The sequence below is a fragment of the Watersipora subatra genome, chromosome 9 (genome assembly GCF_963576615.1).
Source record: "Watersipora subatra chromosome 9, tzWatSuba1.1, whole genome shotgun sequence".
Lineage (NCBI taxonomy): Eukaryota > Metazoa > Bryozoa > Gymnolaemata > Cheilostomatida > Watersiporidae > Watersipora > Watersipora subatra.
This window is the reverse complement of record NC_088716.1, coordinates 45,408,263-45,431,567: the sequence shown is the minus strand read 5'-3', so window position 1 is coordinate 45,431,567 and position 23,305 is coordinate 45,408,263. Positions and strand designations below refer to the sequence as shown.

The following is a 23,305-nucleotide window of genomic DNA, read 5'->3' as shown; positions in this document are numbered from 1 at the left end:
TTGTGATACAGGTTTTTGTTATTTATTGAACATTTTCCAACAGATTGTCTATTTATAGAAACGATCTAATTATTAAAGCATGAGCTGCAATGAATATTGGCAGGAATGATAATATAAAAAAATTGTGATTGTCTATTGGTAAACAACAAAAGCGTTAAAAGGTTTGTTTAAAAAAACAAAATCTGACATATTTGATTAAAAACTCGCACAACAAAGAAAGGACGCCAGAAAGTAACACAAACTATGAACATTGCGTATATACACATAGAGATTGATGATTGTCTATCAAAGTAACAAAAGCATTAATTGTTCATTTCTTATGAACAAGATGAAATAAATTAAAAACAATAAAGATAAGATAAACATTAAACATTAAACTCATGCATAAGAAACAATATAAAGGTAAGATATGGCACACTAGTTATAATTTTTTAACAAGACGGTGTATTCACACATCGGTAGCGGTGAAAATATCGTTTGATTGCTGAGTACTGGCAGATGAGTTGGTATGGTTCTTTCTATGAGGTAATATCTTGTTGGCATCTGTGCAGATGTAGGGGCAGAGCTGACAATGAAAGTGTGATACCTTAGTCACAAACTCACAATCAGCGCGCTTACAGTCATTATTAGGCTTAAAGAGCTTAAAGCCATCTCCCATAACTTGATCTGAAACACACAAGGGTAAATGATTGCCAAACAATGTAGAAATCCATATTGAAATGGAAATAGAGTGCAACAAAAAGATGAAGGCCTGAATAATGTCCCACCGCGAAGACCTTTTCTCTCTCAAAACGAATCTGAAAATGTTCCACGAAATTCATTGATTGGTTTAGTAAAAGGTCAATCAATAAGTTGATTGATTACCACACAAGAAGTCAGTTGTGATATGTTATTCTGTGACTGCTATTAGTTACAATTGCCATGCTGGCGATTTTATGAGGCATGGAACGGTTAGGATCTTTTCAGAACTTAAATACTCAAATAATGACAAAACTGTGTCCAATCAAAACCTTCAATCCTGTGAAACCAACCAACCCCTTGCTAGTGCTAAAAGTCGATATGCAACATGGCAGCTTTACCAAACTAAACACTGTTGGCTATGATTTAAATGAAACCTTGTCATGATTTGGTACATTTTTATAAAAGCCACCACAACTGACATGCAATGCATGCTTAGATTTGAGAATGCTGACTGGTTCACATAGAAAAGGATATGCAAATATACTGGTAGCATACTTAGTACCATAGCTGAGGTGCAGCATTTGACAATACTTATTAATCTATTGAAAGTCATACCTAATTTTTCATGCCGTTTGATATGTTGTATGAGCCGGTGTTGTTCAGTCACACCATAAGAGCAGCCATCTCTAGGACAGTGGTAATGCTCACACTTGTTGGCATGCGCACATTTGGGGTAGCCACAATCCTTGCAACTGCTTAACTTTCCGTAGACAGCATCCTTGCCTGTTGCTTTCTCATCATCGCATGACGAATCGATATCATTCTCGATCTCCTAAAAGACAGTGAATTTTAGTTTGTGCAAACAACATTCCTATTTACTATAAAGAGCAGCGGTATGATTCTAGGGCATTGCTTATTAAAGGTGTGCATTCATTCAGCGCCTGGTAAAAGGAACTTTGGTGATGAGATAAGTACAAACATGTAATATTATTATAGATACAAGTGAGAACTTTTAACCATAACTTTCATGTACACAAGAGAGCATGTATTCTTTATCATAAAGAACTAAAAGTGAGGAGAATTTAACAAAATACATTTGGCAGAATCACTAACAACCTCTTTGAACTTGTTTGAACCGGTTTGAAATTGGGTGAACCTGTTTGGACCAGTCAAGCTGTGTATTATCATAAGCCTCTAGACTACTCATGTATTTGTCATAACTCAAGTAGGACATTCATAACAACACATACTTTGTAAACATAAGCCTGGAATAATTAAAGTTTAAAATCTTCAAGGTTTTCGACAAAAAAAGATGAAACCAAAAAGCTAAAAAAATTAGAATTCATGACGTCCATAATTCATGATAACTTTGATTGTAAACTCGTAATCCATAACAAAATGAATCTATAAACTTATATGAAGTAGCTGGTAGCTAGCTGCTAACCTCCTTATCCGACTGACTCATGTACTGTGTGTCAATGGCAGCATCTGATGATGCTTCAGGACGGCCATTGCCAATAACCTGAAGTTGCAAAGCTTTCATCATCATATTTTGTATGGAAGAACTTGGAGCTGGCAATTCATCAGTGCTGCTGTCAGGCACTCCAACCCTCGTTGTAGAAGAGGCCTCACCTGAGACTATAAAAGGTTATGAATTTTTGTAATACCATTTGTGTAATACCTCTTCGAAATTAAAACTTCAAAACAAAATATAAGACAGACAATTCAAGCAACTAATGAACTTCCTGCAATATCACAAATATTAGCAATAAAATCCTCCAACATACTCTTGAAGGGCATTCATGTTGTCACAAGCATAGCCATTCAGGTTGATTGAATATCTAACATTTAAATAGATAGCAAGCAGTTTCAGCTTTTGAACTAGTCTGATCAAATTGATGTTTCACTGTGTCCCACAAGCCGTTTTTTTACAACATGTTTGTTTAAACAAATAGTTACATCATTCCATGCTTAAAGGTTGACTTGCAACAAAATTCACATTACAGTTATTTGCTATGATAGATTCACCATGTCTTACTCTGTTGCGTTGTAGGTGCAAAATATGTGGAAATGTGATTACAAGCTCTTAAAAGCTAAAAAACGAACAGAAAATCGCAGCCACACGAGACCGCCGTAGTTTGGATTCGCTTTTCAAAATGGCTCAAATGTGATGTAGTTGTGAGAAATGGTTTCTGTTTACACTTTCATGCAATCTTATTCGTCGAAATATTTTCACAAATATACTTCACGCATTCAATAAAATTATGTCTATTGTTCTTACGCGTCTGTTTTATCGTCATTGTAATGCTGTCACTTTTAGCAGTGATATCCTATAATTTACCGTAAAAATTCGTTTAATTTTTTAGCCTTAGTTTGAAGGAGTACATATCATTGTCTGTTAATCATGACGAGCCTGTTGGTCACTTGTGATAAATCGAAAAGTGCTGCAGAAATTATTTGCGAAGTATTGGGTCACATGATCAGATTACGACTTGCCAATTAGACTAAACCGAAACAAAACTGGAACGTAGCGAGCATCTATATTTGATACGGGGTCTTCGGTAAAACCCGAAGTGTTTGTCATAAACTAGTTCTACGATAAGTTTTATATTTAGCTTTTTATTGGCCTTTCAATTCACGTGAGAACATCACGTGACAAGACAATAACCAAATTTCGTGGCTTTGTCATCGAAATAAAGAGATTACAATCTACAGCGGCTTTTCGTTTTTGAGCTTTTAAGAGCTTGTAATCACATTTCCACATATTTGGCACCATTAACACAACAGAGTAAGACATGGTGAACCTTTTGATACCAAATAACTGTAATGTGAATTTTGTTGCAAGTCAACCTTTAAGAACTCTGTGCTAACAGTTTTTCATCTGATTATGACCCAATAGGACCTATTAGATTTCTCTCTCATACAGTTGAAATTTACCTGCTCCCGTTTTTCTCATCCGCTGCTGTCCTGCCATTGCTTCTAAAAGCATGTTGTTCAAGCCTGCGAGGTTATGTTGGGCAGGAATAAAAGGAGGCGTCACGTCAGATGAAGCTTCAACTAAATTTTTGCTGCCAGATGGATTGTTGCCAGACGGATTGCTGCCAGACGGATTGTTGCCAGACGGATGGATATACTTGCTATGCTTGAAGAAATGTGCCTTCAATTTAGCCTCATGACTCTGTAAAAGTTTATAAATAATTCACCTGCCTGAACGCTGATTACTTCCTGCTGACGCTCTCGTGCTGACACGTCATAATAATTACGTAAACAATAGAACCTCAGTTCTCAAACATTATCTGTTCAAAAAACCAGTCAGCAGAAGGTTGTTTGAAAACCGAGTTGTTAGAGATCTGAAACAATTTTTTCCATTAGAATAAATGTATGTAAAGTTCAATCCACTCCAAGGCGAGAAAACAACTTCGGTAAAGTATTTTACATTTTACACCACAAACTGTACTGTATACTGCATACTATAAATAAAAACAGGTAGATATAGATTGTGTTTAATTTTCATAAAAGGATTTCTATTTAAGATGATGGAAAAAGAAAACAAAAGAAAACATTTCATATGTTTTGCCCTTGAAACATGAAAGGTTAAGATACAATAACAAAAATTGCAGAAATTGATAATGAAACAGCAAAAACATGCAATAGTTCAGTTACATCAAAAATCATAAGAAAAATAAAATATAAACAGCAATGGCACGTTTACGTCATATCTTTGAAGGAGAATCCTCCTCCAAAACAATTCAGTGTAACTCGACTGGAGAGGTTATGTGACTTTATGTCCCTAGAATATCTCTTCGGAAATTGCTTCTCCGTTTGTTAACGAATGTTTCCAAGCTGTTTCCGGAGCTGTTCCAATTCCATTGCGTATGCTCCAGTTTGGTCGAGAACCGAATTTATGTTCAAGATCCGAGACGAACAAATCTCAAAATCTTTGGTCAAAAGCCGAGTTGGTCGAGAACCGAAGCCTTCGAGAACCGAGGTTCCACTGTATAATAATCTACGTTAATAAATCCTTGTTTGCCATTTCTTCTGTCAGTCTGTGTAAACGCTGTGCATTTACACAGACCAACAGACAAACTGTATGAGTTTTCATATTTTTGGCCGATTTCCTCCAAGCTTCGCATGCATATCATCCGTGCCATCCGCAAGGTAACTAAGAATATTTGGTCTCTAAGCTTCATTTAGTTCCTGAAAACCAGCCTTTTAAAAATCCACCTGCAGGCTATCTGATTGATACTGAGAAAAATCCTGGGCATCACAGGGCTTACTGCTACAGCAAGCCAAAAGGCAGTCGATTAGTGCAGGTAATAGAGTGTCAATCTACTAAACTGAATGGCATGAGTTCAAACCCTGCACAAAACAATCTTTTATGAGGCTCTTTCATTACTGTCTGTATTATTTCTTCAATGCACTAGTTTCAAGCATGATTACTAAACGGTCATTATAAATAATCGACTGTCTTCTGGCTATATGGAATAATAACCTATATTAATAAATCTGCTATTCGTAAATGCTATGAGTTTTCGCATAGCAACTATACAATCAGTTACACAGTTGATAAGGAACACATCCTGACTATCTGAAATGCAAAGGCCATGTTTGCATTCGATTGAAGTATAAACTCCAGACAGGTAATATAAATTTACAAGTAACTTGTCTACCAGAATAATAAAACTATCCTACTTAGCCTACACCAAAATCATCAGTGAAAACATGAAACGAAAACCTAAAATCCACACAAACCTCAAACTAACAAGTATTTCATTATTTATAATCAGTTGATTATAAATAATGAAATTCTAATGCTCGAATCATAGGCCACGCCTTGCCCGGGAAGAAACAAAGTGATATAAAAGAAACTGCCTGCCTTTTAGCTCACTTATTGGTATAAACAATTAACAGTATTTATGAGTGACCTCCTCTAGGAGGTACTCTTTGTTTTATTGCTATCACAATGATTATAGTATTTCATTTTATTTCACTCAGAGACTTGAATAGAATAATAAGTCTAATAATTCATAAAATTTAAGAATATCGTGGAACTTCTACTTAGGAAATTAATTTATGAAGGAAAACGTTTCGTAATAATTTTATACGTAGAAACGCATTCTATCCCACAATTGCCCTAAACAAAACCTAAGTTGTAATCAGTTGATCGAAATGCAAGACAGTCACCTTATTAAATGCAGTTCCACACTCGAGGCAGTGATAGTGTTCGGCTTGTTTCTTTTTGCAAAACACATTTTCACAAGGTATCTGAGGAGATGAATACATACGCCCAAGCATCTTCTGCCAAGTGTCGCTCTGCAATGAATAATATGCCACTACTGTACGGTCCTGCCTCAAACTACAGATTATAATTCGGTGAATTCTAGTGGTATATATACATATATTACACCCAATACTAAGTTAGCTAATCAAGCCCTACAGTATTTTGATATCTCAAAATAAAAAGTTTTAGAGCTCCCTATTTGCAGTTGCTTCAAATATAAAGCACCAAGTGGGAGTCTTCCTATCTCGTACAGTTAGATATGCTTTTATATATTGGCATTTCTGTGTAGCTATAAAGAAACAAATAGATCCTTCACGTTTCTTGGCATTTCACCATATATATATACATATGAATATAAAATAAATAGAAAATAAAATAAAAATATTATACTTCAAACATGAAAGATTTACCTTTATTACATTGCAATATAGGTTAGGGAACTAAACAGTGATGCAGAAGAACAGTAAACAGGGTCAAGATAGCAATTTCGCTTTAATATGGAAAATTGGATAATATTTATAAATAAATTTGCAACAATATTCTGCTTCACGTCTCATTATATAAAACGATCAACAACACAATTTGAAGAGTTCCTAAAACACAACCAATGCCCCCTACATCTTACGTCTTCTAGCCCCTAACACTTCAATCCTTCGTTTTTTCGTGACGTCATTCTATTGTTGTCTGCCATCTTTATAGACAACCTTTGTCGTTAAAAACACGAAGCTTCTGCAATTAATTATTGCAAACAATGCTTTTGTTTGCAAATTTTTTATTTTAGTATCAAAACAACACCGAAAAATACTATTATTCAAGAGAATGACGATCGTTTTCTACAAAGATGGCGGCTTTTTAGTGAGTGAGCGCATGTGCAAACAGGGTGACAACGTAAAAAAAACAATGGATTGCCTGTTATGTTCCACATTTTACCTACCTCCTCAGCTATGGGTGGCATCTGCTGAGACTGCAGCTGTGTATAAAGGGGTGACTGTTGAGCACTTGCTTGAGCTTGCTGCAGTGACCTTGGCTGTATCAGACGTGTCATCTGCGCCAGAAGACTTAACATGGCCGTAGCTTGAGAGTTCTGCATCAAATTAGCGGCAGCAGCTTGGAGGTGCGGTACAGCTTTCGAAGGGTTGGGTTCTGGGATTGGTTCTTCTCCACTGCTAGAAGCATTCGAGGATTCATCAGGCATATCGACAGCGGCTGACTCTACAATAGTGCAATAGGACTGCATGAGATCACTAATCAAGTGAGCAAGGCGGGTGACTTTAGAGCTTCATGATTTCCAAAAATCACCAGACAATTTGATTTCATTGTGCAAATAGATGATTTGCGATATCGCAATAATATTATTATTATGCAAAAAACCGTGTAAACTTTTGTTAATATTTTTGTATATTTTAACTTGATAAGAAACTGTTTTGTTTTCATGATAATTAGAAACATTTGTTTCATAAATGCTCAAGTACATGGAAAGTCATGGAATGAGTTTATTGTAAAACTAGAAGGCCTTGTGCATTTAGTTCCAGTACAGCTAGCTCTGAAAATCATCAGATGTGGGATAAATCGCCATTACACGATTATGTTGTTTAAACGATTGGTGATATCTTTTTAAATAGTGGCGACTTTCAAATCATCTACCTTAAAAATCCCCAATGAACAATTAAATTGGCGTATTATGAATCTCTAGTTGACTACTTAATACTACTAAAGCAAAAAAACATATTTTAGTTCTGCCTTAGGCGAATTAACATCTAGCAAATATCTACATTTTTATGTTCATAGCGCATGCGCTGAGGTAGAACAATTGTAAGAAACATTCAATACATGAAGCCTGTAGAAACCTGTCAAACAACATAGACAGTTCTTTGTGTAATAGAAACTTGTAACAAAAGGAATTATCACAAATATGCTGAATTAAATTGAAGTATTTTTCAAAAATTGGACATTTTTTATCTATGAGCTGATTGAAAGAGAAAGAATGGGACACCATTCCTCTGTCAATCTGTTGTTCACTTTTTTTCTTTGAAAATCTAATCAACGGTTAAGAGACACGGTGAGTCCTTCAGCTGACTTCTTTTAAGTTAATGGATAACGTATTTCATTTTTTCAAATTTTTTGTTACATGTTGTTAGTATCCGCATGTACATACATGTAGATATCTTAATCCATCTGCATATTTCTAGTAATCTCTTACCATCTGGCTTGCCAGCTTGGGGAAAGAACGTTCCGGAAGCTTTGACAGTTTTGTTAGCGGCAGAGAGTGTGTTATATATGGCTTGCTGAGCCTCAAAGTCTCTGTTGGGAGTAGCTCCGAACTGTTGTGGTTTACCAGCCTCAGCTAAACGCTTCAGCTCGTTCAAATGACCTCCCCCGACGTGCAACTCCTCTTCCGTAGGTTCGTGGTGGATCTCATGACTGGAAGTGCTAGCAAAACTCTACAAAATGGTTTTCCATATTTGCCAAGAGAGACAAAACACAATTTAGGAATATAATTTGGTTCGTTAACATTTTGCAAAAAAGAAAAAAAACTTAGCTTACATATATGTTAAGCATTGTTTTGAAAAATTAGAGTGGCACATGGTCACTAACTCTTGATACAAATGATTTTTCAAAGAAGTTGTGAACTCAGTAATTAGTGAGTATCAAAATTATGGAGTTACATGTACAAAGAACGCAAAAACATCAATTTTAAGTTAACTAATAACAAATTATGATGCGTACTGAAGTGTGGTGCTGAGTGGAGGCTGGTTTAACCTCGTCTCTGTGTTTCTTGTCATGCTGGGCGACGGTTGTGTGACGGATGAATGAATGCTCGCAAGCTGGTCGCAAACAGTGGTAGTGACACGAGTTGCGGTTGTTACTGCAGTGCACCCCACGGCAATTCACGTTGCGATCAAAGTAGGCATAATCTAGAACAGGTAAAAGACTGACAATCACTCATGATATAATGTAAACGAAAAAAAAACCTTTTAATTACCTAGTGTGAAAGGTCAAACTTTGACCAAACCAAACCAAGTTTAAACAGATGATTCACAGCCAATGCACACACATCCAGGTTATCAAATCGCTTTACAAATAAAAGCCTCATTTCAGCACGATAGCAGACTTTTAGAAGTCAAACCCAAAGAGCTAAACTGTATTGATGCAGCTAAATTTTCCTCCACAATTAACCAAACTGCAAAACTTTGTGTAACTTTTTACTGAATTTACAACTTTGGCTCATTTCTTAGACTTACTTTCTGGTATCTGGATGTAGTTGTGAAAGTTGATACTGTGGACATGCATAACATCGATTCTGTTGGTGGCGGTGTGACACCTCGGCGCGTTGCAGTGATAGTGAATCTCTCGCCGGAACTTACACAACTCATCAAAGCACATGACCCCTTCATCAAACTTGCTATAACTCCTACAAATCAAACTTGCTATAACTCCTACAAATCAAACTTGCTATAACTCCTACAAATCAAACTTGCTATAACTCCTACAAATCAAACTTGCTATAACTCCTACAAATCAAACTTGCTATAACTCCTACAAATCAAACTTGCTATAACTCCTACAAATCAAACTTGCTATAACTCCTACAAATCAAACTTGCTATAACTCCTACAAATCAAACTTGCTATAACTCCTACAAATCAAACTTGCTATAACTCCTACAAATCAAACTTGCTATAACTCCTACAAATCACTCTTGCTATAACTCCTACAAATCAAAGAGAGAGGTTCTCATCAATTCTTGATAGATTATGAACACAGTAAATAATCAAAGCTCTCTCTATCTTTATTAGTAATTATATATATACACACGTATGCACGCTCGTTCTCTCGCACTCGCACGCTCTCTCTCGCACGCTCTCTCTCGCATTCTCGCACACACACGCATACATATATATATATATTATCAGAGAAATTAAGTTAAAAAAGAGAACTCCAAACTCTGCGAGTTTAGAGTTTCTGTATATATATTATATATTTATATAAATAGTTGTATATATATATATATACATGTATATAGTCGCATATATACACAAGAAAGAATTCTTATAGCATATGCTGTAGTTGTGACCATGTTGGATATTGTTGGACAGAAAACTTCGCTTTTGCAAACATATTTCATTGGTGACCTTTTCTGAAGATATGCAGTTTTTCGCTCTTATTAAAACTTCCTCACAACTGGTGAACAGAAATAAAAAACACGCAATACTCAAACCTTTGCATCTAAGCTTTGCTTGCCCTGGATATGTAAGTTATTACCTTCATAACAGTCTAATTTTAAAATCTCAGAACAGCACATCTCCATGCCAAATACAAGGGAATTAATATTTTGTGTTTTATTATTCTACGGTAAAAACTAGAGATGGTAAACACAAACATTTAACCGAACTGGGACATAGTGAGAGACGTACAACAATGACTTACACAGTCGAATCTTTTGGTTGTTGTATGTTGCAGGTAGTAGGCTCATGATGTGTCATATTGCTCTCAGCCAACATCCCAGGAAATGCGGAAGAAGTCTTTGGTGGTCTTCCTCTTTTTTTGTTCATTGACCTGAAAGGGCCGTAAACATTAACAGGGTTGCGTCTGGTAGCCTGGTTGATTCGTGCCGTAAATTCATGCTCTTGAAAGTGATCAAGTCGAGCAAAGATATCATCGTCAACAGTAATCGTCTTTGCGCAGCTCATCTAAAACCAATGAAAGTCAAATAAATTATATTTTACTAAATTGGGAGTTTTTTTCTCTAGAATGCGATAAAAATATTTAACTAGAGTATAAACTCTCCAGCTGAATAGTTGGCATTGAAATATAATATAAATGCACTAACCGGACTTGAAAATAACTGTCCTTTTTAATAGAACCCACATCAGTACATACTTATAACAATTAAGGTTTGTGTTACAGTTTGTGACACACCATTCGTTCCATATCACACGGACCATATCACTCGCATGATACCACTCTTATCATATCACATGCACCATCCACATGAATCATACCACTTGCATCATACCACTCGCACCATACCACTCGCATGATACCACTCGCACAATACCAATCTCACCATATCACACGCACCATACCACTCGCACTATATCACACGCACCCTACCACATGCATCATACCACAAGCACCATACCACAAGCACCAAACCACGCACAACATGTCACATGCACCATGTCACATGCACCATACCACATGTATCTGTTTGAAACAGGTTTGTAGTGATTAACCAACAGCTAAGTACTCTTTATATTATAGTATAATTCACTCTACACTTAGTTTATTAAGTGCTCTTCATTAATATTCTTTACGGAACTAGTGTTTCTAACATTAATATATAAATAAATGTTATACATAAATATATATTTACATATATGAATTTGTCGTGGCAGTTACTGCAAATGACTATTATTCAAAATAAAAGTTCTTCATAAGTCAATTTAACGTGTGAAACAGGAAGTAAAGCCACCAAGAACAAACAGCAGTTATCCAAAAACACCACTTACCCATTTGCAATGGAAGTGGGTAGCCTTGCCATTGTACTGGCAGCCTTCCACAGAACAACCGCCATCAGCGCTGAACTCTGTAAAAAGCTGCTCACTGATCTTTTCCTGGTTGTCATGGAGACGAGCGTGATCTCGGACACCATCTTTGTTCTTGAAAGCATTGAAACACTTTTCCACATTGCAGTGATAGTGATCTTTGTAAAGGAGCCAGCAGCGGGGGTTGCATGGGTCGTTTGCTGTGTACCTGCAGGTTATACTATAGATAGAAGCACTGGCAAACATACAGATGGAAGCCATGAAGAAAATATACCTCAACAGTGGCTCCTACTGATCACCTGACTGTTGAAAAAATTTATAAGTTTTGGCAGCCAAATGTTAAATTGCCCACTTTCAACTTACCTTTAAAAAAATCATTTATCTTTTTTGTTATCTAAACAGTTTTAAATATGCGTGCACGAGGCAGGCAGAAAATGCCATCATTTCTTTGGTTGAACAGTGATATGTGGGTAATCCCTTGAAGATGGAGTATAATGTCTGCTTAGATTACTGTAAGTAGAGGCTGTGCATGTTTTTAAGAGCCATTGTTACACAAACAATGGCTCTTAAAAACAACATTGTACAAATAATGGCTGTGATCTTGGCTAGACACGTTTAAGTCCAGTGACAAGAAAATCTCGACAACTGGAGACACGCCTAGTTGCACAGAGCAACTTAACATTAGATACCATTCCTGTTACTACAGGTGGCTTTTTGGGAATTAAACCGGTAGTTTGCAGGTTATCTGTTTTAGACCGTGAGACCATGGCAGTACACACGATGTAAATCGTCGATACACCATTATAGCATGAGTTAATTATCAATTTACTATACGATTTAATGAAACTGCGTGTCATACAATCTTTAAAAACCTCTGGTGCTTTTGCTATTCTGAATATTAGTAACTAGCTCTCAAGAAGCTAGAATACATCATATTAATCTAAACTATGTTATTAATTTGCATTGGCTACTTATAGAATAGAAAAGTGAGACCTGTTGTAATTATTTTATTTGGAACATCAAAATTTTGCCACAAACCTCAAAAACTACTCAGTAAAATTGTGTCTTTTACGCCACTATAGTAATCGGACAATCAGAGTAAATAGGACAACCACAAGAGAATTTTACTTCATGTGCTGTGTAACAGCGCATTACGCAGCATTCTCTCATTATTACTCAACAGAATGACTCGGATTACACAGTAACATAGCTATCTTGTAACTTTAGAGAGAGCAATACCAGAGTGATCACACAGATAGGTAAAAGTTGCAATTTTTACTAATGTAACAGGAAATACGCTAATTCCATAATAGAAATCTTGGCATTTGTAAACAATGTAGAATGCTTCATGTATAGTGCTGAGAGAAGCTAATGTGACTTCAATCCTTCGTTTTTTCGTTACATCATTTTATCGTTGTCGGCCATCTTTATAGACAATTTTATCGTTAAAAACACGAAGCTTTTGCAATGAATTTTTAAAAGTGATGCTTTTGTTTGCAATTTGTTTATTATAGTATCAAAACAACACCAAAAAGTACTAGTAAATAAAAGAAAAACGATCGTTTTCTACAAATATGGCGGCTTTTTCATGAACGAGCGCATGTGCAAACGACTTGATGACGTAAAAAAAACGATGGATAGTGTGTTAAACCAAACACTTGCTATAGGCCTGTGGTGGATCACACCTAGTTAGTGCCATATGTGGTAGCACCGCAGGGTGCTGATAGACAGGCTTATTATCTGGTCAGCAACTGCATTACTGTATGAAAATTCCAGCATGAATTGATCTGTTCTTGTGCCCTGGAAAACCCTCTTAGACTTAGTGAGGCCAAATGCAAATATCGCTTAATTATCTGCTAATATTCTATGAATTAAGGTAAAAATGAAAGCTGAATATGAAGTTGAGAAATGTCCATCTCAGTTCCGATCAGACGGCAGCTGACAACAGTATGTTATGAAGGGCTGCCATAAAGCCAAAACTATAGTACAGTCATAGTTGAATAGACTAAACGTGAGAAAGAGTGCTTCCAAGGGAAGCTCTAACACTGATATTACAGGAAAAATTGTAAACGTCGTAAGAATGACGAAATGTGTCACCCATTGCACGCATCAACACGCGAAAATGCACATTGATCAAAATTCCTGTCAAAATGTGTCACGGCTTTTTCTCCTGTCGGCATCAGGAGGTTGGTTTGTTGGTAACCAATCTACTGGTTTGGTTACCATTGATGGTAACCAAGCCTACTGGTTTGGCTACCATTCATGGTAACCAGATTGGTTACCATTGATAGCAACCTGGTTACTATCAATTTAACACTGGTTGGTTGGTTTGTTTGCAACTGGTTGGTTTGCATCAATGATCAACTTGAAACAAAGTTAACTCAACTTGTGATTACCAAACATGATAGTAGCTAACCAGTCATTGGTACAGGGAGAGACCTTAGAAAGTAGGAAGAACAATAGCTGCTAACTAACCTGGTCAGGTACTTCTTCCAGAGCTCTGACTGCTTCTCACCGCTTGCATTGCTCAGGACCTTAGCAATTGGGCTGGGACCAAACTCAGGCTCTCCGCAGCCAGAAGCAATCTTAAAGTGGCCCATCATGCTTTTGGCTTGCTCAGTCAATCGATTGCTTTTTTCTGTCTTCCAGTTCATGGCAGCTGGCTCAAGCACCCTCCCCGGGGTGAGATTTAGAGACTTGTCAAAAGGTTGTTCTGTTGACTGGTTGCTCACAGTGTCACTGACAGGATCCTCTATAAAGAGAAGATAATTACACGACTGATAACTTGAGCTTGAATCTTTTGTAACAACACCTTTTTGTATTAATTTGTACACAGACTTTGTTACGAAATGTGAACTGTGAGTGTAAACTTATAGGTAAATAACGAGTACAAATAACAAGGGTTCAACTATTCTCTGTAAAAACTTTAAATCTACAGCCATGACAAAGGTTGCATGTCTTGCTATATCAGCTTGTTTGTACCCTAAATATTAAAGTTTGAAAATCAAAAAACAATAAGATTAGATGTTTTCGCTACCACGTTTTACACACCTCATGAAGATGATACAAAGTGTAAGACTTGATACAGAAATAGAAAGTTTTTGACTCAGACTTATTTGAGAATAGTAACACACCGTCATCATTGCTGACCAGTTCCTGTTGAGAGGTCATTACAGGTGATGCAGTTTCTGATATTGATTCGAAGGGATTAACAGGAAAAGACTTTTCCTTCTTTATGGGAGTTGCGCTATCATCTTTAGTTGTCTGCTCGGTAAGACTGGGCATAAATCCTTGAGATAGACGGGCCACTGTTGACAAGAGATCTGAGGCTACAAAAATACATGGACACACTAACATATTGATATTTTACTATTATTCACAATGCATGCACCCGAGGTGCCAGCAGCGATGTCAGCGGAGATACTGTCTGTGGCTGTCTACAATATTAATAAGATAGTTATATTTATCTATACATTATGTAGTCTTACACTTTTCTTGATTATTATATACAAGTTACCGGTTTGTGCTTTTTTATTAGCATGCTGGCAGTCCTGCATGTCGTGACCGACCATCTTGTGTAATAACTATGTGCACAGTTATTCTTGGATATGAAAGGTAGGTGAGTGGCGCAGTTAGTAGTGCGCTTGAATGGAAATGTGAATGTCACAGTTTGGTTGCTTTTTTCTGACGCCCTTAGCGTGGCTTCAGCCAGACGGGCAAACGCACACGCACACACGGCTCTGATCAAAATATTGTTGGGAAACTTTAATAGCTTATGTCAGGCTGTTAGAGTATTACTTGCTCTTATGAATTAGAATAAATAATTAAATAATACTTATAATAAAATAATAATTATAATAAAGAGGCTGTACAGTTTTAGAGTTGTCTAAAACTTTTAATATAATTACAGGTCTGGTTAACCGAAAGAAAAAGTAAGCTCGAAGCTGACTCGTACCAGATTATTCGCTGAAATAAAATTGAACAATTGTTTATAAACTTATTCCTTGTCAAATCTACATTTGAACTGAGAAGTTATAAAAGAAAAGCTAACCTTCATCACAATGATGTTATTTTACAGCACTTCAACTCGGAGATATAGGAATATCTGTAAGTGTAGAGCTGATGCAAACGGCATGTAAAAGCACCTGAGCTTAGTTCATGGACAGCAACAGGGATCTCTAACTCACATTAGTTAGTCTAGAGGTTAAGCTATATCAATAAAACTATTCATAACATTAGACAAAGCGACTATAATCTATATTAACAAATGCCCCATTTGTCATTGTCTGTTAGTCTGTGTAAATGTCATGTGTTTCCACATTTTTTTGCTGATTTTATCTAAACTTCATAGGCATATGCTTCGTGGTTTTCACCAGGTCACTAAAATGTTTGGTTTCAAAACTACGTCTGGTTCCTGTGAACCAGCCTTTTACACGTCAATCTGCCGGCTATCTGATAGAGAATAAATCCTGGGCATCGCTGGGGTTACTTCTAGTCAATGCTAAGAACTTGTTTAATCAATTATTGAGAGTACCTCTTCCAGCCTGTCATATAATAGTATCAAAAGCATGAATAGTAATCAATACTTGTTAACAAGTCTCTCAGCACTACCATTTCGTGTCAATTAAAATGCATTGAATAAAATCTCAAAACCATGTTCAACCTGACAGAGGTGAGAATAATAGGTTGTTAGCGAACATTTTGGTTTAGTGTCAATACGGTTCTATAAAACTATTGAAATATGAAAATCACCACATAGACAAGAAATCACACCATTAAATTCAATCTCAAAACACCAAGTATATGTAACAATGGTAGGAGAGAGAACTACAAAGCAGAAATTAAATTCCTAAAAGTGTTCCCAGAAAGATCTCTTCACAAGTTTCAACAGTATTAGATAAATTAAATGACACGTTACATTCTGTGTAACGTGAATGTAAGTTTTTTACAAAGATAGACTTTGATATCCGGGGATGGACTGATCAACGCCGCTACGCTAAGGTCTACTCAGAGCTAACAATCTTAGAGTTGTCTATTCTCGCAAATGGGCAGAGTTATATTATGAAACAAGAAAAGACAACTACTCTTGAATAATACTTTAAAACCAGCCTACCCATGGTGGCCGAAGGGGCTGGTGTGAGCGGAGGAGGTTTGCTTTCAGCTATGTTTGTGAGAGCAGCTATCGCTGTAGCGGGTTTTCCCGCAAGAGGCATTTCCTGCTTGACCTGTGAAACTCCATCACCCATGGCAAAGTTGGCAAATGGATCCGTTTCCTTCTTGACGTGCTTTCTTTTGTGAGGGTAAAGTTGACTAGTTGAGTGGAGGACGTAGTTACAGCCAGGCCTCATGCAATGAATGTGATTGCTTAACTACAAACAAAGAGAAGTTTTTACTTATCATAAGCAAACTTAGATAGCTGAATTAGCCAACAAGAAGAGCAGTTACATGCATGAACACGTTCAGACTAGGGCTATATTCAGAATTTAAAATTTTGGGAAAATCGTGATACAAGACCTCTGGGTAATGCAATCTTAGAGACAACTAGGCCAAATGTTCTTTAACATAACGAACCAATCAGAGACTGAATTGAGACAGTCTAGTTCATCCCTAATTCATATAAAAAAGTAAAATTTCATGTTTGTGTTTCCTATATAAACCAGCTTTCTGTTAACACAATCGTTTGAGATTTTGCATGTGGCTCCTTACAATACTCCCCCAGATTTTAAGGTAAAAGAAATTTGGAGTCACTACCTCTGATTGGCATTACAGCTAAAAAGACATTTTTGCTGAGATTAGACAAAAAGTATAATGATAAATATATTCACTGAACAGGAATTCAATTTGAAAGAAATTGATCACAGCTAAAAGTATTCATGCCATACTGGGTGATGCGCCATCCACACAGGTTCTATCCTGAATATCTGATGCGCCAATATTCGATGCATCAGTATTTATGGTTCTCGGTTATTGGTTTTAAAAACTTATTTACTTTTAGTTTCTGCTAGTACTAACACAAGTGGTGCAAGTTGACTAACCTTAGAGTACGCACAGCCTTGATAGGGACAATGTTCATATTTCATATACTTCTTAAAGCCATCTTTAGCTAATATCTCATCCTTCTGGTGGTAGGTCTTGTGTTTCTCTACAAGCAATGCAAAGGAAACATGGATATTCTGTCATAAAACAATGCTAGCGCCCAAAAATACACCGTAAGCAACCTCATATGAGAAATATTGACAGGTCCATCACTTCCCTTGACCATCGTCTGCGCTACTAAGAAACAGTGGCCTTTTCGGAGCTTCTATAGCCGGTGACAGACCTTCCTAACTGTATGGAGATAATTTACACTGAATGATTAACATAACAGCAGAAAATACCCGCAGCTTATGTTGAGATTTTAAGACCAACCGGTTGAGTTGAGCAATTCTTATAGCAACCTTAGACGTGTAAGTCGACCACACTGTTATTGCTGTACGGTCGATCAACCAGTTCTAATTGAGTTGAAAATAGACTGAGATTTTTTTTCCGTCTAACTAATTAAAATATTTCCATTGAGCGAGAGGATGTGTCAAAAGATAAATGCTTTGGAGATTCCTTAACAGAGATCTGTCGAAAATTTAATGCCTGTAACCAATTACTTTGACAACTTATATGAGATTAACCTAGTACTTCAACTAAACAAAGACAGGAAATGACATACAAGGTAAACATTAAAATGGCGCTTTCTGTTGAAGAGTCTTTTTTCTGAAAGATAACCTGAATTCTAGTGAACGCCAAATCAAAAACCACATATTAGCAGAAAGTCAATCAAATAACTGCTCATGAGCCTTTACTTAACTGTTAAACGTACCGAAACATGAACCTGCAGTTGATGTGTAAACACTTATTGGTGAGACACGTGAAGTTAAGATACTAGCACAAACTCATACCCATGTCAGCTTTGTTCTTGAATGTAAAATTACAGGCATTTCTGCGGCAGTGGAAGTGAGTCGTACGCTGACTGTAGAAGTCGCACGTCGGTGTACCGCAGTCTTCAGTAGCTCTGAATCGCTGGAACCCTTCCATGATGATGGCTGAGGCTTTCCTGTGGTAGTTGGCATGCATCTGAACATCTGAAGTGCTCACGTACACTTTACTGCAGCCACTCTGAAAACCCAAGTAGAAGATGATTACATAAATAACATACAAAGTTAGAACAGGAAATAGCGAAACACGATTGAAGTAGAGAAAATGCTACCATGACACATAGATAATTTCAGCTTGATAGTAATGTGTGCCACAGATGTAATCAATATTCACCACATGAACCACAGGCTACGGTATAAGGCCTAAAATTTTATACCTCATCCAACTAGTCTTTTTAATCAAACCATCCAAGTTTCTGCAATAAAATTCACAGAGAAAATCCAAAATACTTTATGGTTTCACACAAAGATGAGGCTGAGTGATAAAAAGAACAGAAATAAAGCTTAGTCTCAGTACCTGTATGCAATGATAGTGTGTCTGCTTCTGATTATGTGCACACGGCCCAAACTTGATCGTGCAGTCATCAAAGGGGCTATACCTCATGAACCCATGTTGCAGAGAGTCCTCCCTCTTCTTGTGCCACTTGTAATGCCTTATCATCTCCTCCTTCTTCACTATTATCTACAAAAGATGAACAATGGCTGACATACTGTCAAACTATGTTTGCCAGACTCTTCTTTTTCGGATTCAAGAACACTTTGGTTGGTAACGATGGTAGACAGTGCATATCACTATATCTTTAAAACATTTTAAGGAAATAGATTTCGTAAATTTAATACAAAATGAAAATTTATAACTTGAGTTTGTTACATGTAACTTTAACATAATACATTAGCTCTACCTGTGAATGTACAACAGGCAATTAACAAGTGCTCTCATTGCCATAGACAATTAAAAAAACAAGTCACATAAACTATATAATTTTATACAACTATACATGCAATTCTTGAAGTTCTACTTTCAAATTTCACCGAAAGTAATAGAGCCAAACCTAAGCTTGGGATCATCTGCACATACAATTCTTTTGAAATTACATGCAAAATTTCAGCAAATATGAGTTTTTACCTTCAAAGTTATTTTCAAGATAGCACTTCTGACATTTTTTTACTCATTACCGCTTTGTAGATACGAATGAAAGTAAAAAATAGAATAGAATTTAAAATAAAGAAAAAATGTAATAAAAGTATGTAATTGAAGCTAAGCTGAACTATACCTAGAGTAAGTTAAAGTAAGTTAGACTGTGTATTTCTATCAGTCTCTATGCATCGATAAGTCTACACCTCGATTCATGACTCTCTAAATGAGAGTAACTACAAAAATAATAATATTAAACTCCTTTCTAGTTATTAGATTCTTATTAGATTATTAATTAAGTCTGATTCACATAGTGGTATACGAGGCATTTCTTTTACTGCTATATCTAGTTACCTCAAGTATTGATCGGTTGTTGTAGCGACCTGCAGCCAATTAAACAAAACATAACTACCTTTTCAACCTACGATGGTTTCGACATACAAAGCAAATATTGTAAATATCAAATATCATATAACATTAATTCAGAGTCTTTCCATTTAAGAACCCAAGGTTCATAAGAATATAGCTAGTCACTACTGAAATAGCTTCGCCGGGTGTGAAAGGATAAAGGTTGTGATCAACAAATAGATTCACAATTAGGGACGTAGCACTTTCGCCACCACTGTACCCAGGTGAAACATGGCTATTAGGGATGCGGCTAAAACCTGATTATTATCAACACTGGTACCCTTGCTGTCTAGTGTCAGCTGCAATAACTACATATACAATTATTCATCAAGACCAATGGATGGATGGTTGGGGCAGTTTTGAGAATGTTGGTCTACCACGCTGAATGTCGCAGGTTCAAATCCTGTACGATACAATCTTTTTTGTCAGTCTTTAAACATGGCTTTGGACAGACCCGGCTTATATTATAGAAAAGACTATATATTATTATTATTATTGTTTCCTCCAACAAAGTCTGATACACCATATTATACTCAAGATAATACATGTTATAGAACATATTTTTAACAATTATTTTGATGAGAGATCAAGCATCAAATGATAAATATGATAAATATAAACTGCAAAAAGGTTTCTACACAGTTAAGTGTAATGAGAAAGTGTCTACCATTGTAATAAGCAAGAACTGGCGCAAACTAGTTCAGTATTTGAAGCTTTGACAAGATTTGTAAAGACGTGAGCTTTATGTTTCAATTTAAATCTACACATTCATCCGTCATAGACTGAAGGCCGAGTAGACACAAAGGAGAGGTCAATGTGAGCTTTAAGGAGAAAAGCTAAGGATCACAGCGTGATAGCTTGTTTACAGAATACACATACGAACTCGAGCAAACTCTAGTCCAGCACGACGTACCAGCTGAGCCAATTATATTCAGGATTGTGATTAATTCTGTAGAAATCATTATCGCGAGCCACGTATTGATTTTCAGTGATTACCAGGAATTTGATATTCCATAGGAAACCGGGTGCATCTGTGTAGACTCATTTTGAGTCCACTTCATAATTTTTACTTCACTCTCCTGATCAATGACGGCAATTATTTCCATGGAATTTACCCTGCAGGATGTTACATCCCTCCTAGTTTGAGCAGCCATTTGTGCTAGCAAATGACCATACAAAACAGTCTAGTAAATTCTGCTGGCTTTCCGCTTATCCTACTAGAAGCGATTAGATGGAATCAAAGCACTCGTATTCTTATAAGGTACCCGCGATCACCGACCATCGAAGACTGACAAAGACTAAGATATTCACAAAAAACCTGTTTTCTGAAAAAGTTCAACAGTTCAATTAATGATTAAAGAAAAAAAGTTCATAGCTTCTGTTGGCAGCCGAGCTATCATACATGTCAGCGGATTTAATCACTATGTTTCCAAGGTGCAGATTTGGAATTGTGGGCACACGGAGTTACCGCGCGAAAACTGTTTCGATGATTATTGGCATGATGCGGATTAAAGCGGGCTCTTTGTAAAAAAAGATAAGGAATTCCACACCAGAGGTCATAACGGCCCAATCCTGTCTCGTCAAATAGAAATACGGGCCAACACGAATGACATAAATATAAAAAATGATTAAAATGGAATAGTTTGCGCGGCATTTCCTTGCGTATCATTCGCAAGAGTCGTTTCCATCTTTCGCAAACGAGAAACATTCGATAAACATCTGTGAGTAACAAAACTCACTTGACTTGCGGATTTGTGGCTCTGCCATCTTGTGAATAAAAAATTGTAGATTAACCATGTCATGGAAACATAGTGTACAAGTGCTATTAGACAGAGGGCCAGTCTGAACTACGAGGGTTCTTCTGTGGTATAATGTGGGTAGTTTATATTCGGACACAAAAATTAGACGGCCATCGACAGTAGATGAGCTGTTTAGGGACTCACCCTTGATGTACAATCCAAACAGTGGAAATGTTCCCGATAGTTCATGCCAATACAGTGAGAAGAGCCGCACTCCTGTGCGTTAGCATAGCGAGTCAGATATTTGCTGCAGTCCAGTGGTTTTTTCTTCTTGCCACTTGAACCTAACGACAGAAGAAACTCTTTGAGCTGGTAACTCATAAGATATCGCAATCTCGTCTCGTGATCACAAGATTAACCAATGAGAATTGAACTTACACGAAAGTCTCTGATAAATAAAAGGGTAAAACGGCGAAGACTGTATACAAGGCGAGTTGATCAGGAGAGCAAATGACTTACACGACGGCACGCTAGCCATTATTCAATAGAAAAAGACATGATACAGACAGAAACATGTGATCAAGTCATACATTTTCCTCTATCACAAGTTCAAGTGTAAACGACACCTTTATACCTATTCTATTGCAATCAAGGCTTTATCCTTAATAGACTTCCATTTAACAACTTTAAAAGGCTACGGACTAATTCCGTAACAAAACATGAAAAGAAATATTGAAGAGACATCGAGTTATGCCAAAGTATGATGTATTCTATAAGTAGGATCCCTAAGGAAATGCTTTTCCAAGCATTTATATTTACGGAACGGAAAAAGAGTTACTAAACATGAAAGCATGTATAAACATTCAATTTTGGATAGACAGAAAATGCAATTCTAGCTGGTCCCGTGAGGTTGAAGAGGGCTCCTCATACCCCCCTCTAACTATAGCAGTCCATTGAAATAGTACATCTTACACGCTGCAAGTGCAGTGTAACGAGTGTCAGCTTTAAAAACATATAAGCTAAAAATAACATAATTGCCGTTGGTAAAAATAGAGGCAAGAAAAGCCTGCTACAATAGAACTTATCACCTGGAAAAGGTTCCGCGATGTCAAAGCTACTCAATGATGCCAATGCCTACCTTGTTTCTCTGACAGCGATGCCTTTGCTTGGCTATCATTCATCGAATCACCAGACAGAGATCCTGGAGACACGGGTCTAATCGTGCTTTGGGGCTCCATCTTGAAAGATTTCGCTGCAATTATAAAATGTGTGAATACAATTTTTACCCACCAGAATCTAAATACAAATTGGCTGCACAGAACACTGTCAGCTATTAAAGGAGGTGTCTAATTATTTGGATTAAATATGAGCGCTGCTACGAACAGAGCATAAATTTAGCCGCTTGTTTTTGCACCACAGATAACATCTTAGATCCGGGGCTATGAAACAAGGACTTGGAACTATCAGAGATTCATAGGCGCAATGAATGCACTCCTTAAACAGATGGCCGAATTATCCTGTAGAATCATTTGTTTAGTGTTTTTAGG

At 36.8% G+C, this 23,305-nt stretch overlaps 1 protein-coding gene across 1 annotated transcript; it reads right to left on the bottom strand.

Annotated features, from left to right (window-relative positions):
• Window positions 1-3: 3 nt before the first annotated feature.
• On the bottom strand, window positions 4-22,943 carry LOC137405499 (zinc finger protein castor homolog 1-like). The gene is made up of 19 exons (XM_068091792.1): window positions 22,897-22,943; window positions 21,963-22,102; window positions 18,994-19,158; window positions 18,441-18,657; window positions 17,547-17,653; window positions 16,625-16,880; window positions 14,646-14,840; window positions 13,987-14,263; window positions 11,476-11,719; window positions 10,391-10,653; window positions 9,205-9,374; window positions 8,690-8,877; window positions 8,163-8,403; window positions 6,897-7,174; window positions 5,866-5,994; window positions 3,619-3,859; window positions 2,126-2,319; window positions 1,297-1,513; window positions 4-666 (listed from the first exon to the last, which is right to left on the bottom strand). The coding sequence occupies exons 1-19, from the start codon at window positions 22,937-22,939 to the stop codon at window positions 449-451; spliced, it is 3,783 nt and encodes a 1,260-aa protein (XP_067947893.1). The 5' UTR covers window positions 22,940-22,943; the 3' UTR covers window positions 4-448.
• Between the last annotated feature and the right edge of the window lie 362 nt (window positions 22,944-23,305).